The sequence below is a fragment of the Trachypithecus francoisi genome, unplaced genomic scaffold (genome assembly GCF_009764315.1).
Source record: "Trachypithecus francoisi isolate TF-2019V2 unplaced genomic scaffold, Tfra_2.0 Lachesis_group3, whole genome shotgun sequence".
Classification (NCBI taxonomy): Eukaryota; Metazoa; Chordata; class Mammalia; order Primates; family Cercopithecidae; genus Trachypithecus; species Trachypithecus francoisi.
In genome coordinates, this window is record NW_022681468.1 from 94,661,104 (window position 1) to 94,683,520 (window position 22,417).

General features: G+C 38.9%; 1 protein-coding gene across 3 annotated transcripts in view; it reads right to left on the reverse strand.

The window, feature by feature from the left end:
* MCTP2 (multiple C2 and transmembrane domain containing 2) overlaps positions 1 to 22,417 on the reverse strand; it is a 257,644-nt gene that overhangs the window by 144,687 nt on the left and 90,540 nt on the right. For all 3 annotated transcript variants that reach the window (XM_033188895.1, XM_033188893.1, XM_033188894.1), the window contains 3 exons: positions 2,026 to 2,168; positions 1,173 to 1,249; positions 528 to 639 (listed from right to left, as the gene is read on the reverse strand). In XM_033188895.1, coding sequence (XP_033044786.1) covers positions 528 to 639; positions 1,173 to 1,249; positions 2,026 to 2,168 — 332 coding nt within the window. The remainder of the gene's footprint in view (positions 1 to 527; positions 640 to 1,172; positions 1,250 to 2,025; positions 2,169 to 22,417) is intronic.

Genomic DNA, 22,417 nt, shown 5'->3' on the forward strand with positions numbered 1-22,417 from the left:
ATAAGTCCTAATCAAAGATGCTTTTGTTCTAATATAGCCTTAGATATAATCCCAAATAAAATCAGATTATGATTTGTACCCACATTTTTGCTCACAAGAAGAGTCCCAATCATACTGTGACAAAATCTAATGCTTCACCGATGTAACAGACCTCTTTGATAGGTACCATATCAACTAGAAATTTGCAGGTACTAGACCAGAGAACATTAAAATTTGTATCTTCCCAAAAGAACTCCCAATGGAAAACCTGGTAGCTAAAAGTGAAAGAAGAAACCAAAATGCTGCAAATGTAAGCCTGATCATCTTAATAACACAAAAGAAATAATTCCTTAACCAATTTCCTTTCCGGTGCCTCAAAGAAGAGCATTGTATTAAAAAACAGATATTTTAAGACTCCATAAAATGTTGAACCCTCCTAAAATAATTACAAATATATCAGTCATCTGCTAGCTATCAAGGGACAATTGCATGAGCCACTTAAAAAGGACAAAATGAGCGGTTTCAAAAGAACAAAAGGTCCCACTTACATGTCTCTTGAAATCACCCTGTTTTACCACTAGGTTCAAATTTAAGACGATCACTCCCATGTCATCTTCTAAACTGTTTGGATCTTCCAGTTTTAAAATATGTTCAGTTGTTCTACAACCAAAAAGCAACAAACAATGCTACCACTTATTGACAGGACTATATTGACCTACATGCAACAGGAGCTTATGGCAAAAGTCTCCTACCTCTGAATAAGGATTAGACACAATGTTAAGAAAGCACAAAATTTAGTGAAAATAAAACAGTTATATTCAGAGTAGAGAAACTGGCATTGCTTAATTCAACCGTTGGTTAAATGATCCCCCTCCCCTAACACCCAAATAAAATGTAAACACTTGTTTTAATTTTAAGTTATGTTAATGAAACTGAATATTAACAAATCAAAGTCCGAAATTCAAAACACACTTTAGAATGCATTACAAAATACTTAACATCTGACTAATATATTTGGCACCCAGAAAGTAAAAATCCTTAAAAATACACTGAGAGTTATAACACTTTAAAGCTCTCTTTCATTTGTTTAGATATGTTGTTTTTGTCATTTGACCTCAACAAGCACCATTTAACGTTATCATGAGTTCCCTCTAAAATTCATCAATAACAATTAAAAAGTAAAAATACGGTACCTGTTAAGCTCAAGATCACTGAGAATTACAAATGCAGACCCCATGAAATCAGATGTGGTTAAATCTCGATCATACACCTACAAAGAGGACAGAGGTCAATTAACACATTATTATGGTAAACCAACCGAGTTTATCAAATTATTAACAAATGCAATAGGTTGGAAATTTTGAAATCAGTCTTTCAGATCTTGAAATACTTTGCATAGTATAGTTAAAGAGAAATTTAGTCAAGCCAATGCAGAGAACAAAATTATTCAATCTTGTCCATTTTGCCTGCTATGATCAAAATAACAACAACAATTTCTTTTAAGGCAGTATTTATATCCATCGAAATGTTATGCACAGTGGACCACTCTCTGTAGTTTAAATAGTCTGTCATTAAAATTTAGTATTTTCCACAGTGAGCAGATCTGCCAATTAAATAGAAATTTGCTAAATTTTCTATAGCAATCTCATCCTGCACTCAACTCATGCAGTTTTAACCCAGATGTTGTAGCAATTGATGCTTACAACTGGTGGCTTGAAGCTCTATTAAGTATAAAGATATTCCTAATGAGAAAGGCTTTAGTACTTGTCGCCACTGCAGTACCAGTAATAATTCTTCCACATTTAGTAGACTGAAATACAATCAATGTAGATATTATTTTCACTCTAATTTTCACTGGAGTGTATCTCATTGATTGAAGAGAAACATACAGTTTCAACAAACAGTATAAAGAATTTCTTCTATATTATTATTTTAATCTGTCCTAATAAAAGAATTAATTTGGCAAGTTCACATCTAAGAGGACATGAGAAACTGCTGAGAAATGTTTTTAATAAAGGTACATATTTGAAAGCCATCTGTGATTACCTTCACACGTAGCTTTTGATCAAGGCTTTGTATTGGCAATACAACTATCTCATCCCATACTGGGTTCAAGTTCTTATATATGACTTTACTTTTGTACAGTGTCTTCCCATTCAGCTTAAATTTCACATAAGGATCACTTGTGCCTTTAAAAGAAAAAGAAAACAAGACAGAATTTTAAAATACATGTAAAAGCCTGGGACCTTCACTAAATAAAGATCCTTTCCCCACTCCCCAGGCTAATGTCTCCCTGCACAGAGATTAAAGGCCTCGGAGGTAGAGGACAGAGGGAGATAAGAAACAGTTTGGGATAAATGAATAATTCTTTTTTCCCTTTAGTGGTAGAATATAAACGGGCTCCTTGAGTAGTTTTTGTTTTGTTTCTTTGTGGGTAGGTCACCGCTATACTACTCAAAAAAATTCAAGAAGTAAAATCTACCAGCACCAGCTAACAGGGTCAGAAGTCCTAGGGAGAAGCCCACCACCTCGTAGGAACCGCAGCAAGTCAGTGAAAAGTGAAAGAAATCAGTTTCAAACATTTAGCCAGATGGCTGATTCAACAGAATCCTGTACTTGAAAATATAATCATAATAAATAAATCTCTGGAATCACTGGCTCAAAAGATGGCACGATGGGGCTACAAGTGAAACTGGAGGCGTAGAGATTAAATTGACAAAGTTGCCATTCTTTGCTGCCTCCCCGCACCTGCACTAAAGCAGCCAACATTGTCTCAGCCAGGCCAGCTGAACTCCACACCAGCCAGGCCCTCAGCTGGCCTCAGCGCTGACACCGCTGACCCGCCCAGCTCCTCCCCGGGAGCTTTGAAACAGACGCCAAAAGAAATGAATAATGTCCCTCCAGTCACTCTGCCCAAAGCAAAAAGAAGGGCTGATGGCAGACCCTCCTCCACACTTTTCAGATCAATGCAAGTTAAAAAAAAAAAAATGCCTGCAAAACATAATACATGAATTATGTATTGTGCGTGTGTTACATGCATGTGTGTCTCATGATACAATGCTTGGAACACACTTGTTCATTACTACCTAGTAAATGGTGGATGAAGAAGGCACAAATGAATGAGCAATCAATGAGGAGATAAATGAAGGCCAGCTGATAACGCTACAAAGAAAGAAAATCTGATTTGGGGAGTTACGATTCTATAGCTAATTTTGAAACACGGCAGTGAATAAGCATACAAAGACCAACAGCCCGGTCTGTTCACTGGGATCTCCCCTGTGCCTTGGACAGTACCCAAGACAGGCCCCCAGAATATTTATTGAAATGAAGTGCTGATATCAACATCAAGCCAATATAGTCTAGGAATATCACATCAAAAATTAATTAGGCTACTCTATCACAACATTTATCAAATCATTAATATCCATCATACATTACTTCAATCTTTTCTTTTTTCAGCTCCTTTTATTATTTCCATTTAACTCCAGTACTAAAAATTACTGAAAATGGAATGCACTACCTTTCCCAGCTATTTGAACTGAAATTAACATCGCTACAAAGTAAAATAGCAGCCATGGTTTAAAAGTCTTACTAGATTAAGTAAGGCATGATTTTGAGAAGTCAGCCTTTCAGTATTGCCAGGGTACTAACTTTAAACAAAAATTAAATTAGCTGCAAATATATACATATACATAGTCAAATCTCACATTTTAAGTTTGGTAACATAGGAGTGGAAGCCCATCAGTCTTTATTTTAAACATGGGCATGCACATGCATGTGCACACACGCACAGACACGCACACACACCGTGTTCAGGGGCAGTTCTGAGAAGAACAGCAAAAATGAATGCATTCACAGTCATTCAGAGAAATGCTCACTAGTGAGAGTGCAATCGCCCACCCCCCCCTCTCCTACAGCAGAAGAGAACACCTCTGGCGAGGCAGACTTTAACAATCATTCTGATATATATATATAAAAAAGTGGGGGAAAACTATAATAAAAAGAGGCCTTTAATTAAATGAAATTGCCACTCTGGGATCAGGCCTTCATGCTTGTCAGCGTACTCTCAAAATAAACATCTCAAAACTAGGCCTCAGTGGTGTCAGTTTCTCACAGGCAAGGCATACTGGGTAATCCCCAGGCATCTTGACAGCTACATAATGTTCAAACTGTTTCACGGGTGAATGGCGGCAGTTGTGTGAAAGAAAATATTAATGTCTGGAATTAATAGAAAAAGGGACCAGGGTTTACAAAGCCAAACAAGGAAAGAGGGTGTCAAGTTAGTGCCGCGTTAATTGTTAGGGAAAATTTGAAAGAAGGGGGAGCACATTGTGATTTTTCTCTCTGAGCCTAAGTGCCTCACTGTCAGGGAAGTGACATCTCAACTAGGCAGCTTCTGAAAAGGGGTCGGCCACTCAGGAATGCAACTCCCAGATTATACAAATGATGAGATGACACCTGAATGGGTGGACTTTAACCTTGTTCACTGGGAGCTTCAGACACAATGCGGCTCTTGTGGTAGTGTGGTACTCGGCGAGGGGAATGAAGCCAAGAGTCCAAAGACGGTGCCTCCATTCTGGGACCATCACCAGTTCTGCCATGTGGACCTGATGGAGTCCCTCAGCCTCAGACGTAGACTATCAGGATGTTAAGCATTCATGGCCCTAGTGTCCTGCTCCATTCCAAACACACAGCAGTACATATATATACACATACATGTATCTATACACATACATATATATGCACATACATATACATATATATGCTAAGCAAAACTAACAGCCAGTCATCAGTCCTCTAAAAATGCTGCACCCACTTCCCTTCCTAACGACCACATGTGACAGCCCTTGTTTCTACTCCTGCCCACTGACACTACTGGTCATCACATCTCCCTCGATGCTGCATCTGTCAGGCATGCTAATGAGCCACAAACAGCTTCCGGCCATTTCTGAGTGTGGCTCCATGCTGAGCACTCCAGGAGGTTACAAGGTGCATCCATCCCAGATCTTGCTCTTCTTCACCTAAGGGGCAGCAGGCAACTCAGACATATAAAACAAAGTTCAAGAAGGAAGTGTCCCAACAGAAGTGAACCTGGGAATGATGATGGCTCGTAGGTGGGGAAGATTAGTTCTAGCTGGAGTACCAGTGGAAGCTGCAATAAAGAAGATGGGAGTTGAAATATGGGTGGATTAGAACAGGCAGAGAAGGAGGTCATTCCAGTAGGAGGCATCTGCTCTAAAAGCGAAGGAGGGAAGGAGACTCAAAATGACTAGAGTGGTGTGGTGCCGAGCATGCATTTCCATCTATCCAGAGATTAAGGGAAGAACATAAAATGAGAAATAAAGTTGTAAAAAAACAGATGAGTCAGAGGCCCAAGTAGCCTATAAAGGCAAAATAAGGAGTTTAGTTTATAATCTGTAATAAATACAGGTGTTTGTATTCTTTACTTTTTTTTTAATTTTTAAGAAAAGTAATGCATGCACACAACTCTGAAAGGGATGAAAAGTAAAATCTCTACTCTAGTACTCTTCATTGATTCTCACCTGTCTTATATATCCACCATAAATAGTTTCTTGGGCATTTTACAGGAAAAAAAATGGAATTGTTTTTAGTGGACTCATGCTTTCACTTAACATTCCTTGGAGCTCTGCTCGTACCAGCAATATAGATCAACTGTTTTTTAAAAAACTAACTGAATATATTTTCATGGTATTGTGTTAGTTTATATAATTAGTTACTAAATAATGGATATTAATATCTTTTCCAATTTTATTAACTAGTATAAACAATACTGTAATAGGCATCCTTCCATAATTATCTTGCAGTCCATAAGTGATTATATTCAGAGGAAAATTTTAACAATGAAACTGCTGGAGAAATGAATATGAATGGCCCATGGTTTTGTCTTTTGCCTATGGATTTAAATGAGCCCCTTCACTGTGGAAATCAATCAACCATTGACTATAAGTCTTGTCAGAATTTGTTTAGACTTACGTTATTTCTGGCAATAAGTGATTTTCATTTTTATTTCATCAAATTTACCTAAGCTGTATTTATGGCTTTGTAGTTTAACATCCTGTTTAGAAGCAATGTTGTACAAAATTTTAAATTAATTCAGCTATGTTTTCTTCCACTGATTTTATAGTTTTTTTTTTTTTTTCCTCACCACTTAAGCCTTTAGCTCATCTGGAATTATTTTAATACGAAGAGGGAAGGAAATTCAGGTTCACTCACGAGCAGCAGGCTAAAGTGTTCAGAGCCAAGATTTAGAAATATAAATCTGACAACAGCTTATAATTTAGAATAAAGAAGAAAGAGGGTAAAGCTAGGGAACCTGGTAGCTGAGAAAATATAGCAACAGAGAGTTGAGGACTGAGGAGAAAGCTGGGACCAGACCACAAGAAGGACCTACTCACAGTTTCAGAAAATGCCCTAAAAAGCACTTCCATAGAACTTCATCTTGAGAGACACTCCACGGACGGGAGAGGGTATGTGATCCAAACCATTTTAAAAAGCTGCTTACTATTTCCTAGCCTAGAACTTTCATAATATAGAGTAAAATACTAAACTATGTTAAGAAATGAAGTACAAATGACAGGCTGGATACAGTGACTCATGCCTATAATCCCAGTACTTTGAGAGGCCAAGGCGGGAGGAGCACTTGAGGCCAGGAGTTTGAGACCAGCTTGAGTGACAGAGTAAGACCCCATCTCCACCGGGAAAAAAAAAAAAAAATTAGCTGGTTGCGGTTGCATGTGCCTGTGGTCTTAGCTACTCAGGAAGCTGAAGCAGGAGAATTGCTAGAGCCCAAGATTTAGAGTTTACCATGAGCTAGGATTATGCCACTGCACTATAACTGGCTAACAGAGCAAGACCCTGTCTCTCTAAACAAACAAAATCAAAAAACATCTTAAACTTTTCTATTCCATATTTTACAAATGTATTTAAATACAGAAAACATTATTTGGACCACCTATGAGTATATTATGAAACTTCTCCAAATCAAAGCTCCTTTAGAAGGTAAGATTAATGACCAGAGGTGCCTAATATGCCTGGTAGATGGATTATACTTATGTGATGAATGAATGAATAAATTTTGAAGTTAGATGGACATGGTAAATTAAAGTCTCAGGCCTTCCTTTTACTAACTAAATAACTGTGGGCCATTTACTCAGTTTCCTTATGCTGTAATATCTTCACTTGTGAGACAGAAAACTATCAACTTCAAGGGATCATTTTGAGAACTGAATGATCCAATATACTTCAACGATAGCAGCCTTCGGCCATTTGCTGAGAATGTCTCACGAGTGCTATTTTTAGTATTACTACTGAAGTTATAAAGGGGAAGAGTGTATGGCAATGCATGTAGCAGTAATTAAATATTCATTTATTTTACTTTAATTTTCCAAGTTAATGTACACTAATTTGTTTCTATAGTATTTCTTCTATTGTCACCTCTAAAGGTGTGAAATTTATATCATCTTCTCTTAAGTTTGACAGAAAATTCCTTATCTTACTTCTCGCAGGGATTCTGTGTGATTTGGGAACATTTCTATAAAATAATCTGAGCTGTCCTAGAAGGAAAGAGCTGTATAAAAACTAAAAATCACTAAGTCCTCATAAGGACTGGCTACTTCCTTTCCTACTGCTATATTCACTGAGGATTTCAGAGCACTTTGGAGATACAATTGATAAAAACAGGCAGCTCAGTAAGGACCCATGGCAACTCAAGTCATCATCAGGAAACAGTCACCCAGAACTATGTAATTTGAAGATTTTGTTCTCCCCTTGATTTTTCTTATCATTTTTAGGAACTCTTGCCACTTTGAGAGTGCTACTGAAGAACATGGCTGGTGCCAATACAAATGGTGAATAGAAACAGTCAATACCACATTGAATGGCTCAAGAACAATTGTAATATGCAAATAAAATGAACCTCTAAAATACAGCTTTAATTACAAACAACTTCTCTTTGCTTTTTTTTTGATATAACTCATGGCAATGGTAAAAGAAAAAAGAAGAAAGTTTTCAAAAAAGAAAAAAATTCCCATCTAGAAAAGCTTAATATGCTGATACGTACTTAGACTTTACATGCTTAAATGTACATACACACACACACTTATCACAAAAAGGGATCAGTCTTTATACAATATCATTTACCTGCTTTCTTCAATTAATAAGACATCAGAATCCTTATACACCTTTTTCTGAAACAGAGTCTTGCTCTGTCGCTCAGGCTGGAGTGCAGTGGCAAGATCTCAGCTCACTGCAACCTCCTCCGCCCTCCTGGTTTCAAGCAATTCTCCTGCCTCAGCCTCCCAAGTAGCTAGGATTAAAGGTGCCCACCACCAGGCCCAGTCAATTTTTGTATTTTTAGTAGAGACAAGGTTTCACCATGTTGGCCAGGCTGGTCTCGGACTTCTGACCTCATGATCTGCCCATCTCGGTATCTCAAAGTGCTGGGATTACAGGCATGAGCCACCATGCCTGGCCCATAAATATACTTCTACGATTGAGTTTAATGTTCACTTTATCTGTATGTCTGTGCATATATATGTATAAACTTACTATGTAACATTTTTTTAAAACTAGCATTCCTAATTTGGACTAAAAATACACTGTGTTGAATACAAAAGCATTATTTGTAGGAAAAGTTTACTTGCTATCAGCTAAGTCATAAAATTTAGCCGTGCAATTTATCCAAAAGAAATGTCTTTAGCTTGAAAATTTTTCTAATCAAATATATTTCCCGAAGTAGTTGTTTGCTCATCATGAAAGGAAATTATCACTATATTTTAACACTAAGTTCACATTTTGGAATATCTGATAACTTTCTTTGGGAGAGCTTAGGATTTCAAATTCAAGTCAATAATTAAATTATTTACCAGCTCTTTAGGGACACTGAGCTACATATATAAAACTCCAATGACAAAAATAGTATTTGGAAACATACAAAAAGTATATACTTTAAATTTTTTATCTAATAGGGTAAGAGTAATAAGTGACTATTATATTTATACACATCCATTTATAGTCTTCTGAATATATACACATATTTAGGATCTTCTCTTTTTCTTGGGAAAAGAATCATGCCTGAGCTTCTTTTAGATGGAATCTGTAAGTTCTGACTTTGACACCAGAAAATACAAAAAATATAAAAGTTGTTTCTAAGTTTTGAACAGGTGCTGCTGCGGCACTTTTAATTGACCTCTTCAGAAACCCTAATGGACGTTATGGAAATTTACAGGACATTTTTCCTCAGCCATCTGAGAAAGAAGGAACTTCTCCTGTGCAGAGAAAAATCTATACTACTTCAGACAGTGGTAGATTCAAAGCTAGCAGAATTCCAAGCCAGTGGTTTTATCCACCAAAATAAACAGAACATGCACATTCCCAGGTTTATCACGGCCCATTATCTTTCTTCTGCAGATAAGGGCCACATGCTTCTCACAGCCGTTTTTGATACCAACCATAGAACAGTTTCTTCCCCAATCTTCTACTGGCCTTCCTGTCTGTTTTGCCATTTAGCACACTCTGATTGAACTATTCCTGAACTTCTCTCCCAAATACGATTGACTTCCTTCCTCTAAATGGACCTACCACGTATTGGCACCTTGGACAAGGTCTGCCCACAGACAGACCCTGAGTTGCAATAGCTCCAGGCAATTTACCAAAGTCCAATTTACTGGAGAATTTCCAATGACCAATATACAGTAAAATCAATGACCTGAAATTCTCAATGTTACTAAAATTTGTTTAACTAATTTTAAAGTTTATAGCAACTCACAGAGGATAAACGATGAGACATAGGGCAGGTCTAAGAACTGGGGAAGGAGGTCCTCCTGGGTCTTCAGATTCTTCCCGGCACCACAGCCCCCATGAACTCCCTCAGTCCCACCCCATACCATCCCAGACCTCCACATACGTCCCCTGCCTTCCCCTACTCTCAGTCCCTCTCCCACCTCTTCCCCTAACACCTTCCCTTTTTCTCTCCTTACACTTGCCCTTTGTGGGTCTGCAGCTTAAGCTATGAGATATTCAGTCTCTTCTATCATTTACTGTTTTGACTTGACACAAATTAAATATTGTTTAAAATGCTGTTTTGGTCTTGTCTTTATAACCCATCAACTAAGATGACCCAGAGACCTTCAAAAGCTATTTTTAAAAGTCCCCATCCAATATTTTTAAGAATATCAATAGCTATAACTTTATAAATTGGAGAAGAAAAGCATTGTCAATATATTAACATGATGAATTCTGTAATTTCAGTGAATTGGTCATTTGGTTGAATACATGATTGAACTAATTGGCTTTTGGCAAACTGGTCATTAAAAACATATGCCTGCACTGGGTGTGGTGACTCATGCCTGTAATCCTAGCACTTTGGGAGGCCAAGGCAGGTGGATTGCTTGAGCTCAGGAATTCAAGACTAGCCTGGGCAACATGGCAAAATTCCACCTCTACAAAAAATACAGAAATTAGCCAGGCACGGTGATGCATAGCTTTTGTCCCAGCTACTTGGGGGGCTGACGTGGGAGGACTGCTTGAGCCTGGGAGGCAGAGGTTGCAGTGAGCCAGGACTGTACCACTGCACTCCAACCTGGACAACAGAGTGAGACCCTGTCTCAAAACAAACAAGCAAACACACACACACACACACACACACACTCCCATATGCCTGTATCCCTATTTTTGGTCACCCAAAAAAGGATGTGAATTTCAGCTTAGAGACCTCACACATGGTTGTCCCTGTAACACGAAAAAATGAGGGCCCCATGTAAAGTTAGAATAAGGCATGACAACATAGAAAAAAGGGACAGGAGAGGTAGCAGCTAGAATACTGCAATAAAAAGAGACTAGAAAGGTTTAGAGGAGAAAAAAATATAAGAAAGGAGTAAGCCAGAGAATCAATGAATAAAATTGCTTAGAATCTCTATAAAGGGTGAAATCTACAAATCCTATATGCGTATTAGTAATCTGTGTTCCAGAAATTCATTATTACCAAAGCATACATGATTATTGATACTCTCGCATTCTCCTTATTAAAAAATACTACAAATAATCCCCCACCCAAGCTACTATTTAAGCACTAATCTAAGTCTAAGAAAATGGACATCCGCATTTACAGAAAAAAAAATAGAACAGGACCAAAATTCAAGAATAACATTAACATGGGAATGATCTCCTTTAATCCTACAAAAGGAGATATACATGCTTTACACTGCTTCTTTAAGGATGAAGAACACTTCTCAGTCTTATAAAAGGAGATCCTGCCATTTGCTATGACATGAATAAAGCTGGAGGACATTATGCTAAGTGAAATAAGCCAGGCATAGAAAAAACATGCCACATGGTCTTCTTTCACATGTGGCATCCAAAAAGAAATCGAATACACACAAACAAAAAGTAGAAGACTTTTTCCCAAGTGAAGGGGAGCAAAGAAATAGGGTGAAGTAGGTCAAAGGCACTGAGGTACAGTTATGTAAGATGAGTAAGTCTGGAGACCTACCATACGATGAGGACTCCAGGTAATGGAAGGGTATTATATATTAAAAATTTCTTAAGAGAATAGATTTTAAGTGCTCTTACCACACACAAAAAACTAACTATGTGATGATGGATATGATGGATATGTTAATTGACTTCACTGTAGGAAGCATTTCACTATGTGATATGGTCTGCATGTGTGTCCCCATCCACACCTCATACTGAGATGTAATCCCTAATGTTGGAGGTGGGGCCTATTGAGAGGTCATTTGCTCATGGTGGTGGATTTCTGATGAATGGCTCTGCATCATCCCTCCTGGTACTGTCTTCAGGACAGTGAGTGAATTCTCAAGAGAACTGGTGGTTTAAAAGTGTGGGGCACCTCCCTGCTCTCTGTCTTGCTCCTGCTCTCATGTGACATGCTTGCTCCCTGGAAGCCATGATTGTAAGCTCCTCAGAAGCCAGCATCACACTTCCTGTACAGCCTGTGGAACCATGAGCCAATTAAGTCTCTTATCTTTATAAATTATCCAGCCTCAGGTATTTATAGCAATGCAAGAATAGACTACTAATATACTATGGATATCAAAATATCATGTTGTGCTTTAAATATAGGTAATAAAAACTTGTTTTAAAGGATGAGGAAAGTTAGAAAGTTCAGAGCTGAGCCTTGAACCCAGATTGTTTTCACTCTAAAGGCGTCAGAACTACAGTAATTTTACAAAAGAGCCCCTGAATTCTGTGGTACTTAATAAAAAAGTAGGATATCTGTCCCCACTCCTCTTGAATTGGGTGACTGTTTCAACTGTTGTGGTGCGGTGTTCCTTCCAAGGCCGCATCCTAAAAGGCGATGCAGCTTCTGCCTTGTGCTGGGACCCTTGTGCCTGGAGCCCTGAGCTTCCACATAAAAAGCTTGAAGACTCTGAAGCTGCCATGTCATGAGGAAGACATGCTACATGGAGAGGCCTCATGTGGAACCATTTTCATCTTCCAGACGCCTGATTCCATACACACAATATGGGAATCAACAGACCTTCAAGTCTTCCAAAGATAGGTTCCCAATAGCCAAGGCTTCCCAACCTTCAAGTCTTCCCAGGTGAAGCCCCAGACAGTGTACAGCAAAAACAGGCCATCTCCATTGGGCTTTGTCCAAATTTACACTCCCAGAATTCATGAACACACGGCTGTTGCTGAGATTCAAGGTAATTTGTTACATAGAGAGAGACTCAAGAATGACACCCTTCACCATGACAGGCCATACTCCCCACCTCAAACTCGGTAAGGCGTGATGGTGTGATAGGACTAACTGTTGCTGAAATAAAAACTCAGCCACGAGTAAATCATGGATATGTGGGAATCCACAAACACACATCAATGTGCGCACAGGCAGAATACCTCTTATCAACTTTACAAACAATGAAACAAATACATTAAAAGAATGACTTGAAACACAGCATGTACTGTTGTAGTATAGAAATACACACTTGATAGGCTGGGCGCTGTGGCTCACGCCTGTAAACCCAGCACTTTGGGAGGCCGAGGCCGGTGGATCACGAGGTCAGGAGATCGAGACCATCCTGGCTAACATGGTGAAACCCTGTCTCTACTAAAAATACAAAAAATTAGCCAGGCATGGTGGCGGGCACCTGTAATCCCAGCTACTCGGGAGGCTGAGGCAGGAGAATGGTGTGAACCCGGGAGGCGGAGCTTGCAGTGAGCGGAGATCGCCCCACTGCACTCCAGCCTGGGCGACAGAGCGAGACTCAATCTCAAGAAAAAAAAAAAAAGAAGAAGAAGAAGAAGAAGAAGAAGAAAAAGAAACAAACACTTGATAAAAACCACCCCCTCTAGAGAAGTCCCAATCAAGCAAATAGAAGACATGCCACATTTAATTCAAATCAATGATGTTTGGTTGGGTGTAAGGCAATTTTCTTACATGCAGCAGGAATAGAAAATATCCCAATTTTGCTCCAAAGCACTTCATAGGAATTGAGATGGGATTCCACAGAAACAGATAAACTGACTCTACAAAGCAGCAGAGTATCAGGACATTCTGATCAATCCACAAGTCCACACAGATTCCCAAAACAAAACCATACAACAAAAATCTTCAGAGGAAAGGGTTCAGTTGTGGGAATACATTAAAGGCTGTTGGTACAAACACGTCCAGTGATGTTCTGTACCAAGTGGCAAAGGAATAAACAGCAACCAATTTTAAAACTCAGCTCCAATCACTTACTGCAGGACATCCGCAAGCTACCAAAACTCAAAGAGTGAAGGAAAACCACTCCTGTGTTACCGAATGGGTGTCTGAATCTTTGAAAGGTTCACATTTGCTCTTGAATGACAATTTTTGATACACTGGCCCAGATGTGGCCAATGATCTCATGCCATCTGGCGTTCAGAGGAGGTACTCCAATGAAAAGCAAATCCCAAATGTTGCAAAATAAAAAGGACTGAATTTTCAATACAGTAAAACTCTGGTGTGGAGCTGATGCCAAACAAGAGAAAAACATCAACAGGAATCAAAGAGAAATTGTTGAAGCAGACTCCAATATGTGTTGCAATTTAATGTATACTTAAAAAGTGACCATCACATCATTAGGAAAAGAAATATTTAGTCCTAGTTAGTTAGATGGCCATTTGGTTACAGTAAAACTAAGCTCCTGCTTTGGGTCAGAAACTAAGTAAACTTTACACAGATCAAAGAGATAAATGTAAAACTAGATAGAAAAGAGAATAAATGTAGGTCAATGTACGTGTCTCTCAAGAAGCTTTCTAGATAAAAAAATGAAGACACTTTCCAGAAAAGAATCGTAAGATTAAAAATATTTTTGCAACAAAAACTTTATAAACAAAATCTAAAGGCAAGTGACAAATTAAAAAAAAAAATGCATGTGAACATGCTCAGGAGACAGAATGAACAACAGTGATGCATGGAACAGACTATGCAGAGAAGCAAATATCTCATTAACCAAACATATTTAAAGGTACAAATTGATGAATACAATTTAAAGAAAAAAACAAGACAACACTTTCCTTCTATCAAAATAACAAAGATCTGACTGGGCACGGTGGCTCACACCTGTAATCCCAGCACTTTGGGAGGCCGAGGTGGGGGGATCACCTGAGGTCAAGAGTTCGAGACCAGCCTGGCCAATATGGCAAAACCCCATCTCTACTAAAAACACAAAAATTAGCTGGGTGTGGTGGCACATGCCTGTAATCCCAGCTACTCAGGAGGCTGAGGCAGGAGAACCGCTTGAACCCGAGGCAGAGGTTGCAGTAAGCCGAGATCTTGCCACTGCACTCCAGCCTGGGCGACAGAGTGACACTCGGTCTCAAACAACAACAACAACAATATTCTACATACAAGGTAGGTGAGAAACAGAAAGTGGCCCGTTTTCACATACCAGTAGGTCAACAAAATAGGTCTTTCTCAACAGTAAATTGGCAATTTTGTAATGAGAATCTTGAAATGCTCAAATCATGTAACAGAAAAAATAAAATCCAATTGAATAAATATAACTTACTTGCAAATATATGAAAAAGTAAGCTGTACACACAGATTTAGGCATAAGAATGTTTGTTGTGGCATTATTCCTAATATCAACAATTGTGAACAAAATTCGAAATGTTGACTGAATAAAGTATGGCGCCCTACTAAGTTTTAGTTTCTTCTCCAAAATAAAGTTTTCATAATACAGAGAAAAATGTGTAGAGAGAAAACACCAGGTAATTAAACATTTAAAAGCCAGATTATCTTTCACTTTAGAAAGAAAAATAGATTTTAAAAATTGGGGTGGGCCAGGCATGGAGGCTCGCGACTGTAATCCCAGCAATTTGGGAGGCTGAGGTAGATGGATCACAAGGTCAGGAGATCGAGACCATCCTGGCCAATGTGGTGAAACCCCATCTCTACTAAAAACACAAAAATTAGCTGGATGTGGTGGAGCATGCCTGTAATCCCAGCTACTCAGGAGGCTGAGACAGGAGAATCGCTTGCACCAGGGAGTTGGAGGTTGCAGTGAGCTGAGATGATGCCACTATACTCCAGCCTGGTGACAGACCAAGACTCCATCTCAAAAAAAAAAAAAAAAAAAAATTGGGGCAATGGAGTAATGTTCAGAATTTCGGCAAGGCCTACGGGTGTGCCTTCATCAATGCCAGTTTTACTCATGTCGGTCACTATAATATCTGAAGGGGCATTTTCTAGGTCAAATTTATAACGGGGAAAATAAAATCTCAATCCACGACAGTCTTTATTCAAATAAAGTGCCTTTTAAAAGAGTCTCTCATTTCTCTTGTTTCACAGAAAATAAGACCTGACCTCAGAAAACACCTTTCACAACCCTCACACCACCCAGGTTAGAGGTGGTGGTGGTGGAAGGGGAAGAACATCTATCTCAAAAGAAGTAAAAGATACACAAAAGATTCAAAAATTGATGAGGAAACTCGGAAGATAGGCCCACAATAAAAACGATGAGAAAAATTGCAAAGTCATTCCTGTTCCCACAGGCAAAATGCAAAAGCAAAACCCAAACTAGAATAACTATTCCAAGAATAATTATGACAATTCATAGGGCCATAATAATAGCTAAGATTTATTGCATATTACCGTTTCAGCTCCACTCACCCCACAACCCTGCCTCACCACCACCACCAAGTCTCCACAAGCACACGCACCAGGTTAATTGTACCATAAGCCTAGCAGGCTCATGGCTAGACCATGTCTGAGCTAGAATCCAAACTCTGGTGGTCCACGTCTAAAGCCTATGCATGACTCTCACCCACCATCCAGCACTCTTCAACACATCACATCATGGCACAAAAAGAAAATGATGTCTGTAGGGCACAGCAGAGTTTACGGAAGAGACTGCTGAGGGGCTGGCCCAAGCCTAACAGCGGTGCCCAGAGGGCTACCAGAATGAATACTTCAGTACATCCCATTCAGAACACACCTGTTGGGAAGTTATACCACTGCTCAGTATACAATAGAGTTCTAGCAACATCATAAAAATTAGCCTGCTAAATAGCAAAAGAAAACCAGGACTTAAATCGGTCATTTTAACTTTTTGAACTTTTTGGTAACAATTTAGTAATTTATTAAACAACAATAACGTAATAACATGATAATAAACAATAATTAATATTAAAAATTATGCTGTGTAACACAGATTACATAGCACAATTTTCACAGTATCAAGAGATCTTTAAAGTTTTTCTCTGAACTACTCCTTTTAAATACGAACATGACTTACGTAGTACATTTTTTTCCATTATCTGCAAATAAAGCTGCCATTGCCCTAAAAACGATTGTCAGATATTTACCTGTGCTGGAAATTGAGAAAGAGAGCAGCTTTCTGAATGAGTATTTATGAATTTTCATCCACTAAAACTTGCATCAAAAAAGAAAACCATTAAACCTCAACTGACAGCTGAAGTGATGATGCTCATGGCCCTAGTAATGTGACAGCGAACTTCAACCGTCTTTTCTTTTACTTTTGCAACACTGCAGAGTGGCCACAAGAGGGAACCAGCAACACAGTATTCCCTCAGCCCAGAGAGGTAAGCTACTACTACTGCCTAACACTATAGAAAAACATAGGGTTTTAATGCGAGGGCTATTGTTTTCCACCTATTCGTGTTCTAGGAGCCAACAGAGTATGAGCTGAGCACTTTGCGCAGGACGAGAGACCTGTCCATATCACAAGGCTAAAGTTCAAGCCCGGCCTGGAGCTTAGCACCAGCTCTAAGACGCCAGAACAACTCCTTCTCGACCACTGTTCCTTCTGATGGGAAATTGACCCAGGGTTCAATTTCCTCCACGCATCAACCAAATCATGAAGCAGTTGGAATTAAAAGCGATTGCTCACATATTTCTTCTGCTTTACAATCTCAAAGTTTAAGACTGCCAAGAGCTACTCAGATCAAGAAGTTAAAATAAGTGTAAGTCCTATTTGGTCAAAAACAATACATCTTGTATAACATCCTGGAAAATAATAGAAAGGAAAAGGGGAATATAAGGAAATAAAAGGAAAACGTTTGCATGAAGAAAAGGAGAGTAGAACGAGCAAAGAAAGATGAGAGAAATAGAAGAGGGGCAAGGGAGGGTCAGATGAACACAACACACAGGCAATGGCTGAGACAGACGAGAGGCAGGAAGATGGCGGCCATTCCTCTTCCGGGGATTGCTAATGAAGGTGAGCTAAATGCCACGCCTGGACCATTGACAGCATCTGAGTAAGATTCGTTCTTAGACCACTACAGAGCCAAAGTCATCCAACAAGAAATAATAACAGTAATAATAACAGGGCTGTTTAGTTTACTCCTGAGCTCCCCAATACCAGACCTAGTCTTGTCAAGGCTGAAGGCCCACATGCCAAAGATTCAAAGGAAATTCTTGAAGAACTGGAAAACCACCTGCAAGGAACAATCTTCTAAATGTGGCCACACTTCCAGAGCTACCTAATCCAAACTTCTCAGCCTCCCATGATAGTCTTCTGTGTCCATGATTATTCATGGGTATTAAGCATGCTTAAGACGGGGAGTTCTTAGTCTCCCACCAACTTCATTTTTAATTACCCATAGGTTTTTGTTTTTTTAAGTATGCACACACAGACACACAGAGAGGTGGACAGCTAAAGACCCTGAGGTGTCCTGGTGGCAACTATACAACATTACCCCTTTCCCGACACCATTGCTAAACCTGCCCATTGTTCTGAAGCCAGACTTCCTCATGAGTCTTTCTAAAGAACAATTAATCAACCCAAATGTCCATCTGTGACAGACTGGATTAAGAAAATGTGACACATATACACCATGGAATACTATGCAGCCATAAAAAAGGATGAGTTTGCGTCCTTTGTAGGGACATGGATGCAGCTGGAAACCATCATTCTTAGCAAACTGTCACAAGAACTGAAAACCAAACACCACATGTTCTCACTCATAGGTGGGAATTGAACACTGAGATCACTTGGACTCGGGAAGGGGAACATCACACACTGGGGCCTATCATGGGGAGGGGGGAGGGGGGAGAGATTGCATTGGGAGTTATACGTATATAAATAATGAATTGATGGGTGCTGACGAGTTGATGGGTGCAGCACACCAACATGGCACAAGTATACATATGTAACAAACCTGCACGTTATGCACATGTACCCTAGAACTTAAAGTATAATAAAAAAAAAAAAAGAAAAACAATTAACAATTGTGTAGTTTAGCAATCTTCACCAAAACTCCCCAAAAAAGCTCAAAATCCCGCCTTGAGAGCCTGCTTAACAAACCAGCTCTGTGTCTGAACCAGGGAAGGGAGTGATTCAGATAAAACCTCACAGCTCTTTCTGCCAGTGAAGCCTATTTCCCAGCCTCTGGCTGATGGCATCACAGCAGAGACAGGAAACTCTGGTATCTGCGAGTCCTCTTCTGTACGTGTTTCCTCATGGGCAAAGTCACCGAAAACTTCCTATGCTGAATCACAAACCCTCTAAGCACTTTTTAATACCCTTTCTTGGGGTTTGTGAGCTGTCTTTTCCTAAGGGAGATACCATATTCTTCCACTCCACTGCTCAGTTAAATAGCAAGAAAATGACTTTTTATTACTCAACATCTCTGGATTTTTCTGCATTATTTCACGTAGTATTTCCAAGACACTTCCGCTGAAAGCATTAGCCTCAACTCTTGATGACTGCCTAATTAGATTATACCACCTTTGTTGTAGATAATGTTCTTAGAGCAGTTTTTAAAAGCAAGAATCCAAAAATCAGACCATGATATTCTAGGCAGAGGTCAACAAACTTTGGCCCATCAGTTAAATCCAGATCACTGCCTGTTTTTGTAAATAAAATATTTATTGGAAAACAACTATGTTCATTTGTTTATTGTCTATGGCTGCTTTCTCACTATGTCAAGAGTTAATTTTCACTTATAGCCCACAAAGCCATAAAACGTTTACTAATCCATATTCCAGTCAGAAAGTAACATAGACAGTAATGATTGTGTAACAATCCAAAGAAAATGCAGAACTCCTTCCTTAGCAAAGAGTGATTCGTCAAAAATAGTTTTTCTCCCTAAAAAAAAAAAAAAAAATTCAAAAACAGAGACTGTGCAATTGGAATTAAAGGCCCTGAAGCTACTGCTCCTCCATGACCAAGCTTGCAACACATTTGAATACCTTTGAAGGAGCCTCTGTCATAATAAAAAAATATGTGATTAATTAGATCTGTGTATTTTTTACTTAAAATTAAATGCATGATTCCACACAGGAAAATAAAATACAGTTGACTCTTAACAACATGAGTTTGAACAACTGCAAGGGTTCACTTATACAGGATTTTCTTCCTCTTCTGCAACTCCTCAGACAGCAAGACCAAACCCTGGTCTTTCACCTCCTCCTCAGCCAGCTGGATGTGAAGACAATGAGGGTGAAGGCTTTTATGATGATCCACTTTGACTTAACGAATAGTAAATCTATTTTCTCCCTTTTATGATTTTCTTAACACTTTTTCTCTAGCTTACCTTATTATAAGAATACAGTACAAAACACATATACAAAATACGTGCCAATGGGCTGTTTATGTTATCAGGAAGGCTTCCGATGAAGAGTAGGACATTAGCAGTTGTGTTTTGGGGAATTCAAAAGTTATATGTGTATGTCTGACTGCATGAGGGGTTGGCAACCCTAACCTCCTGCATTGTTTATTGATGAGCTGTATTTTAAAAACCCTACACCGAAGACAGATCATAGAGAGAGCACAGAGAAAATGGCAAACTGACACAAGTTAAGGACCAAGCGTCCAAGTGCAATGATGGAGGAGCTGACATGGAACACAGCAATGAGCTCTGTGCTGGGAGTCAAGAACATGGCCATCTTGCATTATGATTATTCATTAATTACTATAACAATATATCTATTGCCTATTTTCTACATGTAGGCCACTATGTCATCTATACTTCTTTATTAATGCATAATAATAGTATATATTTATGGGGTACATGTAATATTTTGATATATGCATACAATGTGTAATGATCAAATCAGCATAATTGAAATATGCATCACCTCAAACACATCATTTCTTTGTGTTGGGAACATGCCAAATCTTCTATTTTGAAACATACAATAAATTATTATTAACTAGAGTCACCCTACCGAGCCATTGAACACTATAACTTATTCTAACTGTATTTTTGTACCCCTTAACCAATCCTTCTTCGTTTCTCCCATTCCCACCCTTCCCACCCTCTGGTAGTAAGCATTCTCCTCTCTACCTCCATGGATCAACTTTCTAGCTCACACGAGTGAGAACATGGGATATTTGTCTTTTTGTGACTGACTTATTTTACCTAACATTCTGTCCCCCAGCCTCATCCATAGTGTTTTACTTTTTTCAGTCCTTACAATCACATTATAAGGCAAGTCACATCACACCCATTTTAGAGAGGTTATGTAAGTTGTACAGTGAGGTCACAAAGCCAAGTAGTAGACCAAATCCAAATCCTCTTCTTGTCCCACTGAACCACCCTATCTGCCCTGAATCTTGCCTCCCAATGTGACCTTCGACAAGTCATCTAATTTTTGTGCTTGTATTTCTTGAATTAAAGCTTCCATTAAATCAGCAGCTGGACCAGGTGATCCGTATGAAAGTCGTCTTTTATCTCGGAAATCATATAAATCCTTTTTGCTGACTTTGATCACCAAGTCCCAGAAGAGTACCAGTGTAGTGCTCATTTCACTGAGGAAACCCAAGACATGCTTGTTGAATAAGGGAGTAAGTGACTAAATCCTGTTCATTCTGCAAAGATACTTTTCCTTTTATAACAGGCCTCAATGCTCCTTAAGTCCAGCACTGAAGTTGGATTTCTTCAATGAAGAACTAAAGTTAATTAAAAATATTCTGTGTATAAACCATCAGGTATATCACAGGAGGGCATGCAAAGATTAATAAACTATTCTTCCTCCTAATATAGCACTAAGATTGTAATAGGGCAGATCAGTCATTTACCCAATTAAGGATAAAGGTGTATGTTTTATAAAGGTAAAATCTGTATACGATTGAGGTGAGAGAGAGCTTATGCCTGTGAAAAACATAAAAGACTGCATAGGAGAAGTGCCATCTGAGTCTGTATTGTTGCAATACTTCCTATGGCAACAATAAGCTATTGGTTTAGTATCTACAGAACTGGACAACATGTTATAAAGCCTAAATATTGTAAATGCATAGATAAGCCTAAAACATTTCATAGTTAGTACTTTAGCATATCACACAGTTTCTTGAACCTAATTATTTTAATTGGGTTAATACTAAATTAAATTATATTCCAAGAATACAAAAATTAAGTAAAGCTGAGATCAGTGATAGACAGCAAACAGGTAATGAGAACAAGCTCCAGGAAAATACAATGCCGTGGCTAACATAATCAAGAATTGAAACTCTACCTCTAAGGAGAAGCATCGGTTTCTTCTCATCTGCCAACATCCACCTGTGACAGGGACTGCCTAGAGCAAAGGTTCTCAAAGTGTGGTTCCTGGGCCAGCAGCATCAGCCCCACCTGGGAACTTGTTAGAAGTGCAAATTCCCTGGCCCCACCCCAGACACACTGAATCAGAGAATCTGTGTGTGGGGCTCAGAGATGTGCATTTTCATTAGTTCCCAAGATTCTTCGGAGGCTCATTCAATTTTGAGAACTATTGGTCCAAAGGATTGTGTTAGATAAAAATTCTGAGTCTCGGTCAGTTTTCGTAGAAAATAATGCTATATTGCTAAGTGACGTTGTTCCTAGGCAAAGGAGGCAGGAGTGAGGGAGCACATGTATTAGTAATGAGGACCCCTTCTTGAAACCACAGTAGACCCTCAAATGCTGTCTTGCCCTGAGCAGGCTCAAGATCACATCTTCATCACTAATTTAATACTTGTGATAATCAGACAGAAATTAACATAGTAAT